This window comes from Phyllostomus hastatus, unplaced genomic scaffold, assembly GCF_019186645.2.
Source record: "Phyllostomus hastatus isolate PE091 unplaced genomic scaffold, TTU_PhHast_1.1 phas_contig_80, whole genome shotgun sequence".
In the NCBI taxonomy this organism is placed as follows: domain Eukaryota; kingdom Metazoa; phylum Chordata; class Mammalia; order Chiroptera; family Phyllostomidae; genus Phyllostomus; species Phyllostomus hastatus.
The window spans coordinates 5,273,520-5,298,284 of NW_025333960.1; the positions used below are offsets into that span (position 1 = coordinate 5,273,520).

At 36.1% G+C, this 24,765-nt stretch overlaps 1 protein-coding gene across 14 annotated transcripts in view; it reads right to left on the reverse strand.

Moving 5' to 3' along the window:
• CEP192 (centrosomal protein 192) overlaps positions 1–24,765 on the reverse strand; it is a 137,743-nt gene that overhangs the window by 20,326 nt on the left and 92,652 nt on the right. For all 14 annotated transcript variants that reach the window (XM_045849775.1, XM_045849774.1, XM_045849773.1 and 11 more), the window contains 13 exons: positions 23,170–23,295; positions 22,834–22,977; positions 22,650–22,713; positions 22,096–22,235; positions 21,905–21,997; positions 21,219–21,337; positions 19,340–19,516; positions 11,436–11,526; positions 11,103–11,279; positions 6,487–6,747; positions 6,119–6,234; positions 4,588–4,697; positions 2,676–2,826 (listed from right to left, as the gene is read on the reverse strand). In XM_045849775.1, coding sequence (XP_045705731.1) covers positions 2,676–2,826; positions 4,588–4,697; positions 6,119–6,234; positions 6,487–6,747; positions 11,103–11,279; positions 11,436–11,526; positions 19,340–19,516; positions 21,219–21,337; positions 21,905–21,997; positions 22,096–22,235; positions 22,650–22,713; positions 22,834–22,977; positions 23,170–23,295 — 1,769 coding nt within the window. The remainder of the gene's footprint in view (positions 1–2,675; positions 2,827–4,587; positions 4,698–6,118; positions 6,235–6,486; positions 6,748–11,102; positions 11,280–11,435; positions 11,527–19,339; positions 19,517–21,218; positions 21,338–21,904; positions 21,998–22,095; positions 22,236–22,649; positions 22,714–22,833; positions 22,978–23,169; positions 23,296–24,765) is intronic.

The following is a 24,765-nucleotide window of genomic DNA, read 5'->3' on the forward strand; positions in this document are numbered from 1 at the left end:
TAGCTATCTTTAATTCTTTCTTTGACTATCTTATAAGAAAATTAACATTACAAGTATAGGGAAAAGAAAACAAGCTGGCTGACCTAGAGGCACTGGGGTGATGTAGGTGGGTGCTTGTGAGTCAGGAATGAGGTTAGTTGGTGGCACTGGCACTTGCAGGCACTGGGAACTCTCAGGCAATATGAGCTGGCAACATTGGGCACAGGGAGATAGGCCATGTGATGAGAAGATTGGTTAAGAACAGAAGGGTTGAGTAAAATGTAAATACACTGAGAAAATCAGGCCAGGATTCACAGTATTGGAGAAAAATAGACAATCAGGGAAAGAAAAAAAAAAAAAGAATACACTGTATAGTGTTAGATTACAACTGGAAGTGTCAGTGTAAATAAACTCAGGGGTTTAACATATTTACAGACAGATAGGGATACAAGTAGATTTATATATAAATGTATTTATTTCCTAGCTGTGTCCACTGAGGAGACCTAGAAGTAATGGCATCTCAAAAGCGACAGCACACCTACTACCCATATCCTGGCTTCAATGTTATTCTCTACTACAAGTAAGCAGGACTTCTAAGAGAAGTCCTAGCTATCCTAGGGTTTGGACAAGGCTAAGTATAAGATGAGCCTAGAATATCCTGTAGTGCCACCAAATAACTAAGGGCTCAAAGAATGATGTGGGCACATCAAAAGGATCAAGGAGCCAAATTAAGAAACCAAATAATGACAGTAAAGAATTAATACTGAACCTATGAGTCCATCCTAACGTAAATGAGTGAATACATAAAAAGGGAAAAGTAAACCTCTTTCTCACATTGGAAAGATAACTAACAAATGCAGAAAAATGAAATTAGAAAAATCATCATTTGGTAAACAAGATAGTAATAATAACAATATGATTCAGGCAACAATCATCCCCTGGTGCTTTAAAAGTTTGATGAAGAGCAATGTAATTTATCATCTCCAAGTCTCTCTTTACAAGATGTTAATTAACTTTACAGCGAAGGAAACCTGGCAGACACTATCTTAACCAAATGATACAAATATTTCTAGTAATGGGACACAATCAGCACTGTTTACCACCTGAGACAATGCACTAAGAAAGCAAAGAGCATCATTCCTGTGGTGTTCAAAAGGTGCAAACTGAGGAATATTTTACAAAGTAAATGGCCTGTGCTCTACAAACATCAAGGTCATTGTTAAGAAAAGGGTTAGTTGCTGGCCTACAAACTATTTCCTCCATTTTACCAGGGAATGCCCAGGAAGAAAAAAATGACTTGGTGAAATCCCATCAGGGGTGTCAAACTCATTTTCACTGGGGGCCACATTAGCCTTGAGATTGCCTTCAAAGGGCTGAATGTAATTTTATGACTATAAATGTAACTACTCCATAACAGTTAAGCCAGAGCTCAGTGGTGCCACAGGGTAGAAACAAGGTGCCAGGCCAGATTTGGCCAGTGGAGCTTGTGTTTGCCACCTGTGACATAGATATCATCTTGTTAATGACATCTCCTAGCAAACACACTAATGTCCTTAACTATAGGATATTTTAATGTTATATTCCTGGTCTAACATTATTTATGGTTAAAAATCTGAAATTTATAAATTTATCAAAGTATAGCAAGCTTTCATAATCAAGATGGCTCCACCTTCTGCGTTAGTGATATATCACATGTACAACTTGCATTAAATTTGAACCAGAGTGGAGCATTAATATTGCAAAAAAGACTTAGAAGGCACCATTAGTAATCCAAATTTCTTCATGTTTCACCTCAAATTACTAGTAAAGCTTAATTCAAGTTAATATCTTTGATTCTGTGGATCTGATTTGATAATAAAACCCCTGTGTTATCTCAGTCAAAGATGATAAGGAAAGAGGAAGTGTTCTATATTAAAAGTTATTGAAGAGACAGGCTGCCTTGGCTGGTGAGGCTCAGTGGATTAAGTACAGCCTGTGAACCAAAGGGTCACTGTTTTGATTCCCAGTCAGGTCACATGGCTGGGTTGTGGGCTGGGTCCCCAGGAAGGGGCTCATGAGAGGCAACCAAACATTGATGTTTCCCTCCCTTTCTCTCCCCCTCTCTTCCTGTCTGTAAAACTAAATAAATAAAATTTTTAAAAAAGAGAGAGAGAGAGACAGGCTAACTAAATGCAAAATATGACCTTAGATTAAATTCTGGACCAAAGAGGAAAGAGAAAAGTGTCTTGTTTATTTGCTTGATTTAATTACGAAAGACATTACTGGGAAACTGGGGAGATTTGAATGGAATCTGGGAACTAGATGGTAGAACTGCCTGATTCAGTATTACTATGCTAATTTTGATGGGTTTACCATGGTTATATAATTTTGTAACAGCTGTGTTTTTAAGGCTAGTTGATCATCATGCCTGCAACTTACCCTTAAATGGTTCAGAAAAAAGCTATTTACACATGAAGAATAATAAGGTAAATGTGGTAAAACATTAACTGGGGAATCTCAGTACAGGTAGTATATGAAGTTCTCTGAATGATTTTTTAACTTTTCTGTACATTTGAAATTATTTTAACTGAAACAAAAAAAAAAAGAAAGGTGAAATAAACGTTTTGAGACCAAAAAATAATGAAGTACAGGAAAAGATCAACTATACTACGAATCAAATAATCTTGAAATCTGTTGATAGGTGTTTTGTTTTTTACCTTTTCGATTCTAAGTTAGCTTTGGAAGAAGGTTGAAGACACTCTCTGGTGGAAGTGGAATCTCTGAATTTTCCAATTATTAAAAGTGTAATTTTACTCATGTTTCCATAAAAGAGTTGAACATCATTAGGCTGTTGGGGAAGATCATACACTAAAATACAAACAATGTTTGAAATATATAAATCTACATAATCACACCACAAAATACAAGCTAAACTTGTGTATGTTTACCGGCTATAAAATATTACTGTTAGATTGGGGGTAGGTGACAATTTAATTTTTAATAATATTGATAAGCATAAAATTATAGGTAGTTAAGCAAGCATCAATGATTAGCAGTTCAGGCTCTGGCCGTGGATTTGAACGATAACCTTGACAATCATTAGCTGTGTAACTTTGACAACCTCTCTAAGCTTTAGTCTCAAGTATAATATAGAATAACAGTATCTCAGGGGTTGTTATGAACATTAAAGCAAGAACATTTTAAAAGATGTATGTGGCACAAACTTATATAAAGCGTACTGTAGGCCAGGCAATGTTCTATTCCCTTTGTATATATTAAGCTAGTTGGTTTTCACAACCCTTTGAGATAGGTATTATCTTAACATCAAAGATAAAGTATCTGAAGCACATACAGGTTAAGAGCACATTTATAAGTAGCAGTCTCACAGATATTTAACTTAAGAAAATCTAGAAACCAGGCAATATTAACATAATTAAATATTGTAGATTAATAAAATAGTGCTGGAGTTGAATATTTCTAGATTAGTCCACTTGAATTTACATATACAAAGAATGTTATAGAACATATTTCTATTCTACATATAAATTAGATATTAAGAATTAAGTATAGCCCTGGCTGGCGTAGCTCAGTGGATTGAGCGCGGGCTGCAAACCAAAGCACCGCAGGTTCGATTCCCAGTCAGGGTACATTCCTGGGTTGCAGGCCATAACCCCCGGCAACCGCACATTGACGTTTCTCTCTCTCTCTCGCTATCTCCCTCCCTTCCCTCTCTAAAAACAAATAAATAAAACCTTTAAAAAAAAAAGTATTAAAAAAAAACCCTAAAAAACAAAAGTGGGGAAAGCACCACAAAGTAAAATTCTATACTCCTGTAATTTTACCTATGTAACTATATAAAAACACTAAATTATTTTATACCAAAATGAGATCTTACTATGCAAACCTTAAAATAATTTTTTCTCAATAAATAAACAGCTTTCCATGTTGTTAATATAGAATCACATCACTGTTTTAATAGCTTCAATATAGTATATTGCAGAATGAAACAATCCCCTTCTCCTGGGCATTTACATAATTTCTTCTTACTATTATAAAAAAATACTATGTGGTGAAAATTTGTACACTTTTGTATGCAAATGAATACATACAGTTTGTATGCCTGAATACATACATTTTATGTGAGTAATAAATGCCATTAAATCCTTAAATTGTTAATATCAAACAGAGCTAAACATCTAAGCTAGCCATTCTACCACTATTTAGGATTTTACCAGGATCACATCCTCCAAAATTGTAAAGTAGATAAAAAAAGCACAGAAATCTCAAAATGAGTTTAAATTTGTAAACATTAAGTCTTAAATAATAATTAATTTGAGTTTAGTAATAACCATTTTCCTCCGGTTTAAAATTGTACTCACAGAATAGGTGCAAAATATATTAATGATATCTAACATTTACACTGTATAAATGAGAAGTCAGCTATTTTTATTATTGCTCTCATTTTACAGAGAACACTAAATTTCAGAGATATAATCTGTCCAAAGTAATATAGCAGAAACTGGCTCCAACTCTGCCTAATGTCATAAACTAATACCCTTCCTTCTAAATCAATGGATCTAGATAATACTACAAATGATTCAAAGATTTAAGACATGTTGAAATTCTTACCTTCAGTTACAAGCAGCTCATTCTGAAATCCTTCAGCAAAGTCAATGTTTTGAAGCACACTGTGCTCTGGAAATATGTGTTCTATAATCCCTGATGTATGCAACAGAGCTCTGCCAAGAAAAATTTTTATTCAAAGGTGTTTTTACACATGAAATGACCTTATTTTTATTAGTGTATTTGGCAAATTCAACTAACAGCATGATACACTAGTACACAGATCTCATGTATTAATCCTAGTAAGTAATTTAAAAAAGAAAATCTGTCTTGGAAATTCCCTTAAAAATTATGGTAGTACATCCATCAGTTTCGGTTAAATAATAACATCAGAAAAAGAACTCCCTAATGTGAGTAGAAAGGATAAAATTAGATTCCTTTCAGGTCTTATATTTTTAATATTTAATTTAGTAATAGAAATTTGCCTCAGGGAAAAACAAAGATTATGCCAAGAAAATGATACAAATAAGATATGAGAGGGAGACATTTAAATTACCATATAACTACGTTTATCTGGCCTCTTCTAGAGAATGTGTCAGAACTGAGTATAAGTTTCTCTGTAATACTCAGATATTCATAAGCAAATGAAATCTTACTACTCTAAATCTGTGGCAAAATGAAGTTCTAAAACAATACCTTGATTTCTATAATGCAGTGGAGAAAAGAAAAAATCTGGTAATCTAATTTCTCCTAATGTCTGCATCTATATCTAAAATACATAGTTGAGAAACAAAACCAGGTTCAAAGCTGAGTTCTTCAACTGGGTCTATTTTCATATTATGTAGCTACTTATCACTATGCTCTCTCTCTCTCTTTGTAAACATTCCAATAATCCTCAACAGATTAAAAATTAAACAATTTTCTGAATTCTGCACCAGAATAAAACATTGCAGGGCAAAAAAGTTGGAAGAAGGAAAGACTGGTGTATACATATAACATGTCCCCTACTGGGAGTTAATGATTATACTACTAACAGATGAAACACCATGAATTTCACAATTATTTTATATTTAGTCTTCTAGGCTAAGAAACACAATTTGATAATATAAGAACTCTGAATTCAGCATACAAGAATATTACCTATGTTAAATCATATCTAAACCTAAACACCTAAATCTGACATTTCAGCATAATAAGCTATTTTTAAATTAGATGTAAAAAATTTTCTAGAAGTGCATGCTTTAAGTAGCTAGTCATATTAAACATCCTACACAGTTCTAAAATTCCTTTCAAATAATTCACAACCTTCTTAGAAATATTCCAAATAAGTCAGCTGTGTTTAAACAATATACTTTAGTAATTTTTAAACCTTTTCTGAAAACATAGACCAGCACTACAAAGATGGTCCTATGTGACCACAGGTGAGTTTCCTATAGACATTTCTTATCAGCTACACAAATTTTACCAAAGTTGTTTTCATTTACTGGTTCACTAATAAGTAATGAAATATGCTATAAATTCCAAATCTCAAACAATTTTTAAGTCTTCATTATTTCTACTGAAAAGGTCCCAGTACTATCTAAAATAAGTAACCTACCTTCGATATTGTTGTCGTGAAATTTCATCTCCACCAAAGAAGTATATAGTTGACAGTTCTGTTGCAATTTTGTGATCGCTATCTCTGTCTGGTGGATTATATATTATGGTAACATCCTGATGCCAAGAAAATAGTCAAACTGAATTATTAAATATTTTTTGAATAAGTTATTTCACTTTTAATAAACTGTCATATGAGCCTAACAGTGAATGTAGACATGAATGCAAATGTATAGTATTTCCAAGAAGATAAGTACTTCTATTCCTCTATACACTTCAAATATTTTTTTAGTTTTGGGCCATAAAACACACTATTAATTTAACCTAAAAATGAGTTTATATTTTTAGTGCAAAGACTTTCATCCTTACTTCTTGTGTTTTTTCCTTGAGCACAAATTTATCTGGAAAAATCCTTAACACTTTAGGATCCAGGAAAACTTTTTTCTGAGAATCCATAAAACCTACAGCTTTAACAAAAGCTGCACGAGAGCCGGTGTTACAAACAGAAAAAACAATTCTTCTTTCTTTGCCAGGTATTAAGTCATTCATTGTTACCATGTAACTCTCAGATAATTTTTTAACACCTTCCAAAATAATATTACTTGCTCCTCCATACCCAGACAAAGGTATCTGAAAGAACAGAAAATACATATATTCAAAATTATTTTTATGTAAGCAGAAATCAGATTAAATTAAGGTCAGAGAAGAAAATACATATAGTACATTTAATATAATTAAAATTATTGTTCTTTGTGCACTTTGGAAATTATCTCACTTCCAGCCCAGCACTGTGTTAAAGACTCTGTCTTCAGAGAAAAACACCTCAAAGAGGTACAAAATTATTTTCGTTTCAATATGCTAAGAATAATTATTCCACTGTCATAATAAAGGAACAAAACAATTAGTATAGAAACCTTTACTTAAGAAGTGTTTAGAGTAAAATATATTGATGTAATTTACTTCAAAATGCATTTAAAAAATAGATGAATTGATGGATGGTTAGACATGTATAAAAGAAATATAGCAAAACACTAATTTCAAGTGGTAGGGTATCTGAGTTTACTGCCCAGTTCTTTCAATTTTCCAGCATTCTAAATTTTTGAAATGAAATGTTTTGGTGGAAAAATCTATTATTTTAAAAAATTCAATATAAATATTTTATCTGTATTTTTAAAGCCTAAGAAATCACAAATAAGTAAAAGGTTAAGAATGGTTAAATATAATGAAATCTAACTAATGCTAGTAAACACAAAGATTCAAAAGGAAAAACTATTACTCTAGAACAGGGTTTCTTAACCTCAACACTGTGAACATTTTGAGTCCGATTGTTGTGGCGAGGGCCACCCTGAGCATTATAGGGTGTTTTGCTACATCCCTGGCCTTTACCCACCAGATGCCAGAAACACCATCTTCCCAACTCCAAGTTATGACCACCAAAAATGTTTCCAGAAGTTTCCAAATATCCCCTGGAGGGTAAAATGGCCTCTGGTTAAGCATTGCCATTCTATAGCACTAGAAAACAAGAGCTGGTATGAATACCTACACTTTCCCCACAGATAACATGGGGTCTATAGTGAGGTAGCCTGAATGTGAAACTTTCGTGGACCACGTAATGATTAAGAGTAGTAACTAGCATATACTCAGCATGCAATAAATACATTTATTCTAGTCCCATCGTGCTGTACACAGAGGACAGATAATTTCATTTCCTTCTCAGAACCAAACTGGGAAATTGTGGTGGCAATTATTTGCCTTTCAGATAAGAGTAAAGCACATGCTTTACGTAACTGATCCAAGGTAAGTGTGAAGAAAAGAGACAGGACTGTTCCTGATTCTCTCATCACTAGAATTAAGTGCTCCTCCATAACTGCAACAGGCTACTTACATCCACAGAGACATATCAAAGTTAATGGTCTAAGAAATCTTCCTGTCAGATAAGAGCCATATTCTGTGCACTTCAAATCCCACTCAGCCCACCTCTCAGAGAAGAGTGACATCTGCCACCAATATGACTGCACTAGGATCCTGGTTTGTCTTAAGAGGACACTAACCTGAACTTCTACTTGACTGACTATCACAAAAATGCTTGTGCCCTAAACCACCAGAGATTCCTCCTTAGAAATAACCTCAAAATCTTGGCTAACAGACATGAAACTGTTTAAAATATATTCAGGATAGTCTAAAAGATACAACTCATTCAGTCCACTCCACAATCCACTTGATCCTTACTTGAAACCAGACACAATGCTCTGGAATTGTGTCTGGGACTCATGTATAAAATGTTACTTCTAAAAATGACCATTTACAGACAATGGCGGAGATGGAGGTGTAGGAAGATACTTGTTGCTTCAAGCACAATCAAAAGAAGGAAAACAACAAATTTAAAAACAAAAAATAACAACAACTGCCAGAGAATCGATCTGTATGCAAGTCCAACAACCAAAGAATTAAAGAAGAAACATTCTTTCAGATTGGTAGTAAGGGTGGAGAGAACTCTTGGATAGATAGGTGGTGGAGGCTGGGGGACTGGGCAGGAGGGGCAGGCAAGGCAGGCTCCAGCAATCCCACATACTCCCACATTTCTGTGCAGATAAACCAGGAGGAACAACTGGGGAATGAGATAGAGAATGTGCACCCCAGGGTTCCAGCACAGGAAAAGAAAGCCTTAAAAAACTCTGCCTGTAAAAACCTGTGGGTTTATGGCAGTGGGAGCAATGCCCAGCCTCATAGGAAGTTCATTGGAAAGACCCACAGAGTCCTAGAACATGAACAAACCCACCAAGCCACCCGGGAATTAGCACCAGAAGGGCCCAATTTGCTTGTGAGTAACAGAGGAAGTGACTGAAAGCAGGGCAACAGCCAAACAAGTGGTATTGTTCCCTCTATGACCCCTCCCTCACATACAGCCTCACAACACAATGACGTGGACTGCCCCGCCCTGGCAAATACCTAAGGCTCCACCCCTTTTCAACATAACAGGTATGCCAAGGCAAAGAAATATGACCCAAATGAAAGAACAGATCAAAACTCCAGAAAAACAATTAAGCAACAAAGAGAGAGCCAACCCACCTAGATGCAGAGTTCAAAGCACTGGTAATCAGGATGTTCACAGAAATGGTTGAGTATGTGTGGTCGCAAAATAGAGGAACAAGTAAAGGCTATACGAAGTGAAATAAAGAAAACTATACAGGGAACCAACAGTGAAGGGAAGGAAACTGGGACTAAAATCAATGATTTGGAGCAGAAGGAAGAAATAAACATTCCATCAGAACAGAAAGAAGAAACAAGAATTCAAAGAAATGAGGAGGGGCTTAGGAACCTCCGGGACAACTTTAAACGTTCCAACATCCAAATCATTGGAGTGCCAGAGAAGAGGAAGAGCAAGACATGGGAAACTTAATTTCAAAAAATAACGGAGAACTTCCCCATTCTGGCGAAGAAAACAGACTCCAGGAAATCCAGGAAGCTCAGACAGTCCCAAAGAAGCTGGACCCAAGGAAGCACACACCAAGGCACATCATAATTACATTACCCAAGATTAAAGATAAGAAGAGAATCTGAAAAGCAGCAAGAGCAAAGGAGACAGTTACCTACAAAGGAGTTCCCATAAGACTAGCAGCTGCTTTCTCAAAAGAAACCTTGCAGGCAAGAAGGGGCTGGAAAGAAGTATTCAAAGTCATGAAAGGCAAGGACTTCCATTCAAGATTACTCTATCCAGCAAAGCTACCATTTAGAATGGAAGGGCCGATCAAGTGCTTCCCAGGTAAGGCCAAGCTAAAGGAGTTCACCATCACCAAGTCCTTACTATATGAATGTTAAAGGGACCTACCTATGAAAAAGAAGATGATCAAAACTATGAACAGTAAAATGACAACAACCTCACAACTATCAACAACTCAACCTAAAACAAAGTAAACAACTAGAACAGGAACAGAATCAGAAATGGAGCTCACATGGAGGGTTATCAGTGGGGAAGAGGAGGGGGGATAATGGAGAAAAAGGTACAGAGAATAAGAATCATGAATGGTAGGTACAAAATAGACAGGAGGAGGTTAAGAATACTATAGGAAATGGAGAAGACAAAGAACTTCTATGTAGGACCCATGGACATGAACTAAGGTGGGGAAATGCTGGTGGGAGGGGTGGTTCAGGGTGGGGGGAATGAAGGGGAGAAAGAAATGGGACAATTGTAATAGCATAATCAACAAAATATACTTAAAAATGAAATAAAATAAAAACGACCATTTACATCTTTAAACAATTTTGCGCACCATAGTTCACAGGGTCTATAGAAGATCCCAGAGAGAACATGTCAAGCTCCAACATCAAATAAAGCTGATTTGTCATTAATAGCTATTTTTTTAAAAAACCTTTTAGGTATTGTTAGTCTTGTCATTTATCCCATACCCTTTTTGTCACTAGGAAATGAACCAAAAGTTTAGTCCCAGCCCCACTACCAAACAACTGTGTAGTTCGAAGATAAGCAAGCACGTTAGTGAAACTTGAGTTTCATTTTCCTTTTCTCAATGATTTGCCACTTTTTTCTCTTAGTGTTCAATGTACCTAAAGAAATAACTTGAAATCCTTTAAAAAATTATGATGGGAAAAAACAAAATATAAAAACTCCTGTCTCTGTTTTCTTACTATCGAAAACAGAGTTTAACAAATGCCATCAATAGATTTTTTTTAACTGAACAAGTAAAATTTACTTAGAAAGACAGTATCTTAAACAGTTTCATCTGCATTTGCCCAAAAATGTGTTCTTGAAAAAATAGGTATATTGTAAAATTCTCAAACAGAAATGAAACTTAAAACATTAGGGGAGATTATTACTTATATGAATACTATGGTGCCTGCTTTTACAACCTGACAATTCTAAAACTAAGTAAGTACACTATAATCTGTAAATCTAGAGAATCAGATATTTTGATTTATAAAAATGGAGTACATAAAATGAAAAAAAAAAAAGCAATAAAATTACTTACCGTGAACTTAATACCTGGCTGTGATCGAATTCCAAGTTGTTTAATTTCTAATTTAGCTAACATAGAAGATAATCGAGTAGGTGCAAATAATACAAAGATGTTAATGTCTTCTTTTGGACTAATTTTGATCTCACAGTTACTAGTTAATCGCTCTTCTGAACCAAAAGTGTGTTGAAGCTACAATTTAAAAATAATAACTGTATAAAACAAAGCATTAGCACAAATACAACATACCATTAACAAAAAGAATTCAAAGACAACACAAAATGGTCTGCCTATGTAAGTTTTCTGGATCTAGACAGAATACAAAACAAAACCAAGTGCTCTACAAACCTGAAAGCAGTCCTGATCTTGTCCTCTAATTAGCAGGCGTAAGTGTTGGATTGTAGTCGTAGAATTATTTCTTAAAGCTAGTTTCTGAAGCCTAGAAACAATTATACATTTTATTTTATTTTTTAAGACTTTATTTATTTATTTTTAGAGAGAGGGGAAAAGAGGGAAAAAGAGGGACAGAAACACTGATGTGTGGTTACCTCTCGCATGCCCCCTACTGGGAACCTGGCTTCCAACCAGGGTATGTGCCCAGACTCAGAACTGATCCAGCGACACCTTGGTTCACAGGCCAGCACTCAATCCACTGAGCCAACCAACCAGGGCCAATTACACATATTAAATGCAGTTTTCCTCCATGGGTATTGCTTGCAATTATAAAAAAACAAAGCTAAAACCAACTGTACTGCTTAGAAATGACTGATTACTTATGCCACTTTAGCAGCCTGGAACTATCTCTCCACAGTCCTAGAACTCTACATTTCTGAAAACACATACCAAAGACTCATCTTCTCAGAAGGTTTTTGATTTACTCTTGCTCCCATTATAGCTCCTTAGTTGCCCATATTATTTGTACTACATGTACAGGTATTGTCTTATAAAACATTAATCAATGAAAATCCAGATTTTATTTCCATATCCCAATGTTTCTTTCAGTAAAAGTTTTATTAGCTTTCTTTGTTAAAGTATATTTTATTGATTATGCTATTACAATTGTCCCATTTCTTTCTCCCCTTCATTCCCCCCACCCTGAACCACCCCTCCCACCAGCATTTCCCCACCTTAGTTCATGTCCATGGGTCCTACATAGAAGTTCTTTGTCTTCTCCATTTCCTATAGTATTCTTAACCTCCTCCTGTCTATTTTGTACCTACCATTCATGATTCTTATTCTCTGTACCTTTTTTCTCCATTATCCCCCCCTCCTCTTCCCCCACTGATAACCCTCCATGTGAGCTCCATTTCTGATTCTGTTCCTGTTCTAGTTGTTTACTTTGTTTTAGGTTGAGTTGTTGATAGTTGTGAGGTTGTTGTCATTTTACTGTTCATAGTTTTGATCATCTTCTTTTTTCATAGGTAGGTCCCTTTAACATTCATATAGTAAGGACTTGGTGATGGTGAACTCCTTTAGCTTGGCCTTACCTGGGAAGCACTTGATCGGCCCTTCCATTCTAAATGGTAGCTTTGCTGGATAGAGTAATCTTGAATGGAAGTCCTTGCCTTTCATGACTTTGAATACTTCTTTCCAGCCCCTTCTTGCCTGCAAGGTTTCTTTTGAGAAAGCAGCTGCTAGTCTTATGGGAACTCCTTTGTAGGTAACTGTCTCCTTTGCTCTTGCTGCTTTTCAGATTCTCTTCTTATCTTTAATCTTGGGTAATGTAATTATGATGTGCCTTGGTGTGTGCTTCCTTGGGTCCAGCTTCTTTGGGACTGTCTGAGCTTCCTGGATTTCCTGGAGTCTGTTTTCTTCGCCAGAATGGGGAAGTTCTCCGTTATTTTTTGAAATTAAGTTTCCCATGTCTTGCTCTTCCTCTTCTCTGGCACTCCAATGATTTGGATGTTGGAACGTTTAAAGTTGTCCCGGAGGTTCCTAAGCCCCTCCTCATTTCTTTGAATTCTTGTTTCTTCTTTCTGTTCTGATGGAATGTTTATTTCTTCCTTCTGCTCCAAATCATTGATTTTAGTCCCAGTTTCCTTCCCTTCACTGTTGGTTCCCTGTATAGTTTTCTTTATTTCACTTCGTATAGCCTTTACTTGTTCCTCTATTTTGCGACCACACATACTCAACCATTTCTGTGAACATCCTGATTACCAGTGCTTTGAACTCTGCATCTAGGTGGGTTGGCTCTCTCTTTGTTGCTTAATTGTTTTTCTGGAGTTTTGATCTGTTCTTTCATTTGGGTCATATTTCTTTGCCTTGGCATACCTGTTATGTTGAAAAGGGGTGGAGCCTTAGGTATTTGCCAGGGCGGGGCAGTCCACGTCATTGTGTTGTGAGGCTGTATGTGAGGGAGGGGTCATAGAGGGAACAATACCACTTGTTTGGCTGTTGCCCTGCTTTCAGTCACTTCCTCTGTTACTCACAAGTAAATTGGGCCCTTCTGGTGCTAATTCCCGGGTGGCTGGGTGGGTTTGTTCATGTTCTAGGACCCTGTGTTATTTTTTGTTTTTAATATTGTTATTCTTCTTGGGGTGTGTGAGGAGGCAAAGGGTATCTACCTACACCTCTTTCTTGGCCAGAAGTCCAATGAAAATCCAGATTAACAAATTCACTAAGTCAATACTACACTCAGCTCTAAAACCTAGCTTTCAAGTAAACAGGGATCGAAGGCACTGTGCCCAGATTCTTCATTCTAAGAGGATCACTTGCACAAAGACTTTTAAACAATACAATGAATTAAAATCTGATTTTTAAAAAGTTACATTCCAATTAAAATGGATGTATGCATAGCAGGTAGCTGCTAGAAAAAAAAGTCCTTCTATCTTTGAAAGTACATGAATCCTTTCATCTCTAGAGGATAAGTATTCTGACCTTTACCTCAGAATGGGATCTAGGACCTCTATCAGCACACCTGAGAGAAAAAGCCTTCCACAGTTATACTGGATGGAAAAATTTAGAAAAAAAAATCATTTGAAAAAGTCTCATGTTTATGTATTTTTCTTTTTAAGGAAATGTTACCACTTTCAAGTAGCAGTGATATTAAGCTGGTGGGGCTTAGTTTCCCGTTTTTAAAAGGAACTATACAAAATAAAAAGGGTTAACACCTTAATTATATAAAAAATTCCATACAAATTCAAAAAATATACTAAAATTCCAACCAACAAATAGCTAAAAGTATGCAAGCAGATTTATGAGAAACCAGAGTGAATGAATACATGTAAAGTAGAAATACAGTACGTTAGAAATCTGATAATATCAAGTTCAAATGAAAAACCACTTTGGGCCACTTTACCTACAGAAAACAAAATTTTAATTTATTAATTATCATTCCTATTTGCAACTGAGGTAAAACCCCTGAAGTCAGTGACAACACTGACCTCCCTAATTAATATACTAGTTTTTCCTCAATACTCTGGAAGAAGAGCACACTTCAAATTTTCTACAATTTGTGTTAGGTTCTACAAACAAGCATGTTCTTCTACAAGGCAAGGCAGGGAGTGTCCAAGTACCACACAGAAAGACACCCAGTAGAGCAGCAGCATCTCCCAGCTTGTTTCAGTCCTCTGAGTAACTACTGAGTCACAGCCTCTGTCTACATCCTAGGATATTTCGCAGTGGAAAGGAAAGTAAGATTGTTTTCTAAGCAGAGAGTACAATTCTTTATCATGAACTCTGCTGCAACATCCGAACAGAGAAGTAGCAAGAGCTAGTTGTGACAAGGAAAGCTATTTTCTATGCAGGACACCAAGATGGGGATGAGGAGAACTAAAGAAACACAAATCCATAATTCAGCTAGATGCTACCCTAAATACATACATCAACATGTTGAATACCCATCCAATGCTTTGGAATTGTTACTTTTACAAAAGTCAGCTTTTGGCCATCCATGTGGTGCCACACCATCAACAAAGGTAGCGCTATCCTCATAAGACTAGCAAACTCCTTCAGGCTGAGGTAAGACAACTAAACAACTCTAGTAAATAGGGGACAACAGGGTTTTTCTGATCAGTTCCCTGAACTGGCATGTGATTTACTCAGATCTGTTAGATTAGAAGGGCTTCTGTGAATCTCCATGAGGAAGTGAAGTCAAGTAAAAGACAGCCTGAAGACCCTTCACTCAGGAAGAGGCAAAGGGAAAAATGCTGCTGACAAGTTAAAAAACACATAGAAAGCAATGTCCCTGTTTTAAACTTAACTAATGTAATTTCTGATTAAAAAAAAGTTTAGTGCACGTTAACTCTGTAGGTGAGATTTCAGGATGGTATGGCATCTGAGGAGCAGCTGAATTTTAAGAACAGCCATTTCTACCATATTAAGCATTTATTACATATTTCATCACAAGGCAGGAAATTCTGTCAGGAACACAAGGATGATGATTGCCTCTTAAAGAGCTTTCTTTTGTCTTTGACTTAATGGACAAAAACTGTTGTAGGATAAGTGCTGCAATTGCTAGGGCATACCAAAATTAATTTTCCTCTCCTTTTTTAAAACGTGGACATTAGTAGCTGGGCTAAACAGGTTAATTATTTTGGCTACCTTACATACCACAGACTTAAAGAAAAGGCCTCAATCAACTATATGTACAAGTACTGAAGCAGACCACAAATTAATGTTTTGAGAAAAATGTTGACACATAAACACTGTTTAGGTTCAACTGTACAGAACAAGAAAAACATTCCTTTTAGGTACATGTCTTATTTAGACTTTCCTTTCAACATATATGTCAATCCCGATTCCCTCTTAATAGGGCGCAAAAAGCATACAACATATATAACCAACAATACAGGAACTAACAAAGAGGGCATATTACCTCACACTCACTGCTATTCAAGATTTTCAAACATCTATAGCTGAGAGAAAGCTTTACAGACAGCTGCTTAAAGAACATAGTCTGTAAAATCTTCTAGGTGCTAAGCTATCTCAAAATCAAACTACCACATGCTTTAGCACTCAGAGAACGTCTTCACTTAGGTGTTTAGGTGTGATGCGTCTAATCCATACTGGAGCACCTCAGAAAGGGAGCATCCTGATGGAGTATTTAGTGTGAAATTATTTTTCCTTGAGATTCACTACATTATACAAATTTCTCTTTAAAAAGACCCCTGGAAGAAACATCTCTCTGAAGTCTGTAGCAAAAATAGTTATACTCTCTCACATAGTAACTGGTTTGTTCTTAACCTCTGAATGCTGTGACTCGTGTCAGAACCAAGCCCAAGACTCACATCAAATCCACAAGGTCTCCCATCAGGACTTTGGGTGTCACACTGTGTCTCATTTTCCCACAGGCGCATCATTTTTCACTTAATTGTTTTTATCTTACTTTGTCATTTTGAAAGCTGCTTTTGGAACAAGACAAGATACAGACAACTACATGGGTACCATTTCCGACTGGGTATAATGTGCATTTTTGCCCAAATTTTTGAGGGAAAAATAAGGATGTGCATTATACCTGGGTAGTACTAATTCTGTATGTATATTGTTTTTAACTCTTTTATTGATGCTTATGTGTTAAAAGTCTAACTCTAGAAAGAAATAATGATACCTGTATGCAAGATAATACCCTGGAATAAGATAATTGGTTTTATTGAACTTAGATAAACTTGCAACCAAAGCAGTTTCAGCCTGTGATTCAACAAAATGAAATGAACTATGTATTATCCACAGAGTAAGACAGATGACTCGATTGTTACCCACTTGATAAGACATGATGCAGATTGTTATCCACTTGGTAAGGTAGGTTGCCTATTGTTGCCACTTGATAAGAGAGGTGATGCCGAGTATATTAGCATAGGGTGAACAGCGTGACATTTCTCTTCATACAGTTTAGGGGGAAGAAATTATTGGAAAATCCCTTGGAAAATGTCAAAATGGTTTTTGTACACTTCAAGCTTTAAGCTAAAAGCTATTAAATATGCTAAAAAGCATGGCAACAAAGCTGCCAAGAGAAACTTCAGACCTCCTCCCACAGGGAGTGTCATCAGATTGTGGAGGCAAGAGGAAGAAAAACTTCTTTAGATGCCAGGACAGAAGAAGGCAATGCAAAGGAAACCTCTAAAGTGGCTGGAGGTGGAGCAGGTGAAGACTTGGATTCTGGAGTGTCAAACTCGGATCTCTGTTTCAACCAAGATGATACAAGAAGGTATAAGGATTGCATGAGAAAAAAAAAGTGTATGATTTCTCAAGGAAACCTAAATGGTGCTTTAACTTTATGAAGAGAGGAGACTTGAGCATGAAGACACAAACAAAACTTGCCCCAAAACTTCCAGCAGCTTATGAGAATTGAGTTTTGGAATTTCATTCTTATGTTATCAATCTTCGAAAGACTTACAACTTTGAGTTGTCCCAAATTGCCAATATGAATGAGGTCCCACTCACATTTGTTGTGTCATCCAACAGAACTGTGGACGTCAAAGAAGCAAAGACCATGGCCGTTAAAACTACTGGTCATGGAAAAACACATTTCACTGTTGTAGTCTGTTGTACAAATGGGACAAAGCTACCACCCATGATCATGTTCAAAAGGAAAACGTTTCCAAAAGCAAGAATCCAAACGGAGCTATTGTTAATGTGCATGAAAAAGGATGGATGAATGAAAAAGGCGTAAAAATCTGGTTTAACAAGATCTGGTCACAAGGGCCTGGAAAATTACTGGTACTCGGAATTCCAGCTCTGCTTGTTTTTGATCACTCCAAAGCCCATGTTACATAAAGTGAAAAAGCAATCACAGCAGGCTTGAAAACCCAACTTGCCTGGTGGGCTAACCAGCCAAATGCAACCTCTTAATGTGTCCATAAACAAGTACTTTAAGGACTTAATGAAGAAAGAATGGACAACGTGGATGCAGTCAGCTGGTAAAGATTTAACACTTACAGGTAGGATCAAGAAAACATCCCTCGCCCAAGTTTGTGATTGGATTCTAAGATCGTGGAGCAGTGTCAAGAAGGAAGTGGCTGTGAAATTGTTTAAAAAATGTGACATCAGCAATGCTATGGATGGAGCTGAGGACGATGAAATTTACCAGGATGATGAAAGTGACTCTGTAGAAGACACCAGTAATGTAGAAATTGAAGATGATACTTCTGATATTGACAGTGTGAAGAATTCTTGGCCCTCTATGATGGGTAAATATCATAAATTTGTTACTAGTACATAAAATCTTTTCATTATCATTATTTTTAAATTTTTGTTCAATTACAGTTCCATTTTTAACCCTGTTGCTCTCCCCTACCCCGCTCCCCTAAAATTTCTTGTACCACAATATGTTCAAAATTAAATGCTAAAATTTCTTTATAATACAAAAAATAGTATCTAAATATAAATAAATAAATAATTGAAATGAAGGATTTTTTCCCCTAAAAGCTTAGGGCAAAAACATGGGTGCACATTACATAAAAGAGCACATTACACATGGCAAAATATGGTAATTAAGCAGCAATATGAACTCTGTAAAGTAAGGAGGTTCAAGGCAATCTTTTCTGCACTGACAAAACTGTAATTTTAAGGTAATTTCTTCACACCTGCAGAAGAGACTCAGCCAGAACTTTATCTCTCAGGTACCACAGAGATATAGAGGTAAAACACTTAGGATAAACACAAAAGCATAAAATATGAAAGAATAAAAATTTAGGTTTAATAATCACCTAAATTATTAGAAATTTTACTGACATGAGGTTGACAAAAAATTTAACTTTGTTGCTATGTTATGAATGGAAAAATATTACTATACATAGTACCTATTACATGCCAATTAATTTTATTAACTCAGTTATCCATAATTTATAATCAAAATAAATATAAGAAAAAATTAGATATAATTCATATTAACCTATAACAGAATATATCTTCCCCTTGTACACTTCACTTTATAGTACGAAGTATTTACTGACTAGTTTATACATTTCTTAAACAGAATGCAATGTCTGATTGTTTTTTAAATTCCTACCTCTTCATAGTGATTTTCAGAGAAAGAACAAAGATATTCTCAATTGCCTAAATTTGGAAATCAGCAAAGACTTCACCAAAAAAGCATAAGAAAATTGAAACCTGTTTTTTTCCGATTGCATTTAAAAATGGGTGAAAATTCTAATTAAAAAATTTGAATTCATGATAGAAAGATTAGGAATATAAAAGACAGCTTTACTCAATTCTAAAAATATTAACATGGTCATAACTAATACAGTAGAGAATAACATTAGGTAGATAACAGCAAAACCTCAGCACTCAGAAGATTCTATGTGCATACTTACTGTGTTCTACCAAGAGGGACACCACCCCAAGCCAAAAACTGCTTGTTGGATAAAATTGATGGAATATCTGAGCAGCAAGATCCAGGTGCCAGAGGTTTATTTCTTGAAGGAACTACTTCACCTTTTAATGCTACTTCATACTGAGGTCCAAATGGCTGCACGAATATTTTCAAGATCCTAACAAAGAAAATCATCTAAGTTGAATGTCCAGAATTCAATCCTTTTGGCAACTATTTCCTATATATTTCCTTTGTTCAAGAGTCTGAGCTGGATGTTGTGGATACAATGCCCTTCCTACCATTAGAACTTCTATTACAGAGGAGACTACAGATAAGGACAGAGACTGTGACAATGCAATCTACTGAGGTGAGAAAGTTCATGGGGCTATAGAAACACTATTAACAAATATTTATGAGGAATGCAGAAAGAGTTGAGGAATGCTTCCCAGATTAGACTCAACAGAGTGAATTTGAGGACAAGTGCTACAGGCCACAGTAGCAGGCTAAAACCTCTAAGGCATTCTATAACTCGAGCAGTGTTGGGGGGCTCTGCCCGCAGAGCTCCCCCAGCCTTGGAAGAGAGTAAATCTACCAAGACATGATCTGCTTGGGGAGGAAAGGTAGCCAGTCTCTCAGAGGAGAAGGGAGTTAAGCCTCTTTCTCAATGGGCTTTTATTGGGTTTAGTTTGCATAGGAATACAGGGTATATAAGTAAAGTTTATCAATCACTGACAGGCAGTACTGATCAAGGAATAGATAACATTCAGAGAACTATAAGGGCTTATTCTGATTCAGGGTCAGATAGATATAGTGCCATCAAAGGGCCATAAAACATTGGGAAACAAACTCATTTTATGCTTGGTCCCTTAACATTTAAATTGAGGGCATTCTTAGCAAAGCAGTTTTCACAGGATTTTATGCATTCTTTCTTAAGCCTGATTGCCCCCCAATAACCACCCATTCCAGCACAGGGCCACCCACACCTCTGGCACTGTTTTAGGCAGGACAAGTAAGGCAGCCAAGAGATTAGAAGACTTCTTACAGAGACAGAATGAGGACTTAAGCTATAATAAACCTGAGGGGTGAAGGTCCATCACCCCTTTTCTATAGTCCCCTAAGTCCTTCCCTGATGGCCCCTTTGCAACTGTGCCTGTCTTAGGTTGTTCCTTCCTTGAGAAATCTTACCAGTCATTGCCTATCCATCCATCCTCCAAGGGACAAGCAGGGTGAGGTAAAGGGAGCAGAGGCTGCACCCCTGCTAGGAGGATAAGTTTTGTCTCCTTAGTGGCTTATGGTCCCAAGGTCCCCTAAGCCATGGGGGCTTTTCACCTGTCGGCAAGGTTACAGCTTCTGAAACCAGGCAGTACGGTTCCCAACAGAGCAGTAGATAGATCATGTATGTGTCTCAGGACACTAAATTTATCAAGCAAGTTCAAATACTAGTAACAGTGGTGCTCTGACCATTGTATGGTGATATTCACCCATTATGACCTGAGTGCCAGAAAGTACCAGATCCAGAGAAGGAGTGGAGAAAAGTACTTTAAACTAACAAGAGACGAGGTCAAGCAATGGTTTCCTTCAAGAAGGAAAAATAGTTCATGATAAACATCAAGACTGACATTCTATTATTTATTTTTGTTACAATATACTTGGAAATAGTGATTTTTTAAAAATCTCTAGTCAGCTGGTTTAAAAGGAGATTTTTAGTAAACAAAAGAAGAAATTTGAAGCTAAATCAAAGAGGTAAAACAGAACTATCATCTCTTAAATGAGGTAAAACATGTACTCTATCATTCAGACTGTGGACTGAAGCATAGCTGAGTAAATGGCTGTTTTGGGAAGTGAGTAAAAACTTGTCATTATAAACAATTTTATATTACCTTTCTTCAGAGGTTTTGGGATCCTTTGGAGTAAATGAAATGACAACTTCATGTTCTTCTCCAGGTTTAAGGAACAGAGTCTCTGGAACCACTGAAAAGTGACTTCCTTCATCTGGGATCTAAATATTTATATAATTATAGCTAAATGATAACTTATGCAAATATGACTTTTACTCAGTTACTCTTTGTCTTATGTGCCTTTGTCACTTACTATAACAGGTTATGTTTCTCTTCCCCCTTATCCATAGCCATCCTATCTTATCTTGTCTTATTCTCTTGAAAAGGCTATTTCCTTCTCCTTCCTCTTCCATAGTGAACTTTGCCTTATACCCCGTCCCTAATTCCTTGTCACCCTACCCTCTAAATCAACAATGTGTCTCAGAAATAATGTCTATGTGTCGATCACTCTCCTCCAATTCTACCTAGCCAAAGGAAAACACAATTTTTTAGGGAATTAATCGAGATCTTGGTTCATATATATGAAACATTAGATGTTAAAATTCCTTATCATGTATTTTATAACTAGGGTAACACCCAGTTTTTAAAGCACTTGCACAGATTCTTATATTTGATCCACACAGCACTCTGACAAGGGAGGTGGCAGAGTACCTCCAGAATGTGAGGAGATGCTCACAGTCTCATAGTCTAAGAAAATACTATGTCATAGCACCAATACAAATTCTTACCTTGATATCTAAATAAACATCAATATTCCCAGCATTTTTCAAAGGTAAGTGCTGCTTTGTTGAGGAAGTCACACTGGCAAACAAATGCATAGTCTAGAGGAATGGGTGAAACGGGCATTTAAAAAAACCATCACAATTAGAATGAATTCAACCTGAACATCAAATAATGCCAAAAGAAGTGTTTAGAGTACCTGTAAATCTTTTGGAGCATGTATCCTGGCTATTCCTGTTCTTGCTCGAAGACTAATACTTTTAATGACTGATGTAGGGTTTGGGCTATCAACTTCTATATCGACTCTTGCCAAGAATTCTTCTGCTGAGTCTAGAATCTCTATAAAAAGTTCATTCTTTTACTTTCAGACACCAAAGTTATTTAACTCTAAATGCCATGAGTGGCCAAACACTGCCCACAGGGATCACAAGAGGTCTTAAGCAAGATGACTTTTTTGAAGAACAAAGAGAGATAGAAATAAGTGCAGGAGAGAAAAGAGAAAAAGGAAAACATTCAATTGGTAGATATGACAGAAAAGACCCCCACAAGTTTTCAGTGGTACCTGCTTGAGTTACCCACAATTACAAGGATTTGACCCAAAATAGCAACGCTCTGTTCCATTTTTAAAATAACATAAAATATTTGACAAATTACTTCAAGTATTCATATTTAGTAACAAAGGAAATAAGCTTCAACTTTGTAATTTACTCAGGTACAGAGAAAAGAAATTCTGACAAAATATAAACATGATACCTGAAGAAGTGATCTTCTTCATTGGACTATGAAAAAGAACCCAAATAATCAAAAATTCTGGGTCCTGTGAAGTTAAAAAAAAATTTTAATGAATACTGGCATTGATTAAAATCTTAATGAATGAAAAGTAGTTTGGAAACTTCCTTTTTAATGCCAAACTAGTTCTTCAATCCACCCAACTTACCTGTCCATCATAACTGGCAGGCATCATGTGATTGATCACAGAAGGAGCTGCCAGGTAAGCAATCATATCAGCATAAGAAAGAGCTTTCATAGGAACATGGATGGGTTTCTTGGAAAATGTGAAGCAGCGCCAGGCTATGGCATTCTGTTCAAAAGTAGAAGAATAAGTTTTAGTAAAGCCAATAGTTGGTAAAACATTATGTTTGTTGACAGAATCCTCAAAAAAAAAAAACATTTACTTTATAAGAAGTATTAACCAAGAATGATATTAACAGTGTCTAGAATTCAAAATCAATGTGCTCTGTAAAACTGTTTCTTACTGTACTTTAGTACTTACAGCATTAATAGTAAGTCTGATTGGCACGATGGCATGTGTCTTATTTATCAGTTTTAACGGGAGAGCTTTCCAGCCTCCATAAGTCAAGTCACCAAAATTAAGAACATCTTTCTTTTCTGTTTCTACCTAATTATGAAAAAAATTATAAAAAGCAATATATTAATAAATATCACAGCTTATGTTCATATCACTGCCCTTTCAGCCACAAGAGTCAGGATTAAAGATAAACTTACCTAAGTTTCCTCAAGGTATTTTACAACTGCTATTTCTAAAAAAATAAATGTTAAATTCTTTTTTTGAGGTAATTTGTGTACTCAAATATTATACAGAACAAAGTAACATGTTAACTGCTTTGAAAGGACTATTAGATCTTAAGACAAACTGACAATTTTATAAAATATATAGGCCTCCCTTTAAAGAATTTTATTACAATACTGACTTCTCAAACTTCTGACAATACTAAAAATGTTTAAAAAGATATCAAAATAGACACATCAAAGTTTAAAAGGAGTGTCTATCATCACAATAGATTGACTTCTTTAAATAAGGGAGACCAATCTAACACAGACCCCTCACACCCACACATGTAGAGTGCTGAATAATATTTTATAGACTCAAAACTTTTTGGCCTAGCCAAACCTAAAATAAAGCCAAATCAAAAGCAGGCTGGTATTTGTCTTCCTCTGACTTATTTCTTTTAGCATAAAACCCTCTAGCTTCATCCATGCTGTTGCAAAAGGCCAGATTTCATTCTTTTTTATGTCTAAGTAGTATATTTCACTGTGTATATGTACCACAGCTATTTTTTTTATCCACTCATTCACTGATGGGCTTGTGGGTTGCTTCCATATCTTGGCTATTGTAAATAATGCTTCAGCGAACACAGGGGCTCATACAGTCTTTCAGATCAGAACCAAATTAACAAACAAAATAGAAATAGACTCATAGTGAGAACAGACTGACAGATCTCAGATCAAGGGATTTGGGGGGGAGCTGGATGAAAAGAGTGAAGGGAGTAAGAAGTATAAACTGGTAGTTATAGAACACCCACAGAGATGTAAATTATAGTATAGGGAACATAGTCAATAATATAGTAATTAACTAGGTATGGTGTCAGGTTGGTACTTGAAACACTGGGACAATCACTCTATAAAGTACACGATTTTCTAACCCCTATGCTGTATATCTGAAATTAATACAGAACAATATTGAATGTAAGCTGTAATTAAAAAATAAAACCATATCTATACATACATACACACACATATACACATGGGTGTGTGTGTGTGCGCGCGCGCGCACGTGCGTGCGCAAAACCAGATTGGTAAATTAGAGCTATTTTCATGGTAGTCCAGGAATGTGTAGGATTGACTCACCCACAAGGTAGTTGAGTTTCAGTACCCTTCTGAATATAAAAGATAGGACATGAGCTTATTGTGGGCAGGGGGAAGCTAGAATGGAATTTAAACTCTATGTACAAGGTACAGAAATTCAAAGAAATGTCTTCTTTATGGAAACTGGTAAAACACTATTTACATGTCCAAGGAGACAATAGGTAAGCATGTCTAGGGATGGAAGGTCACTGGAAGACCATTT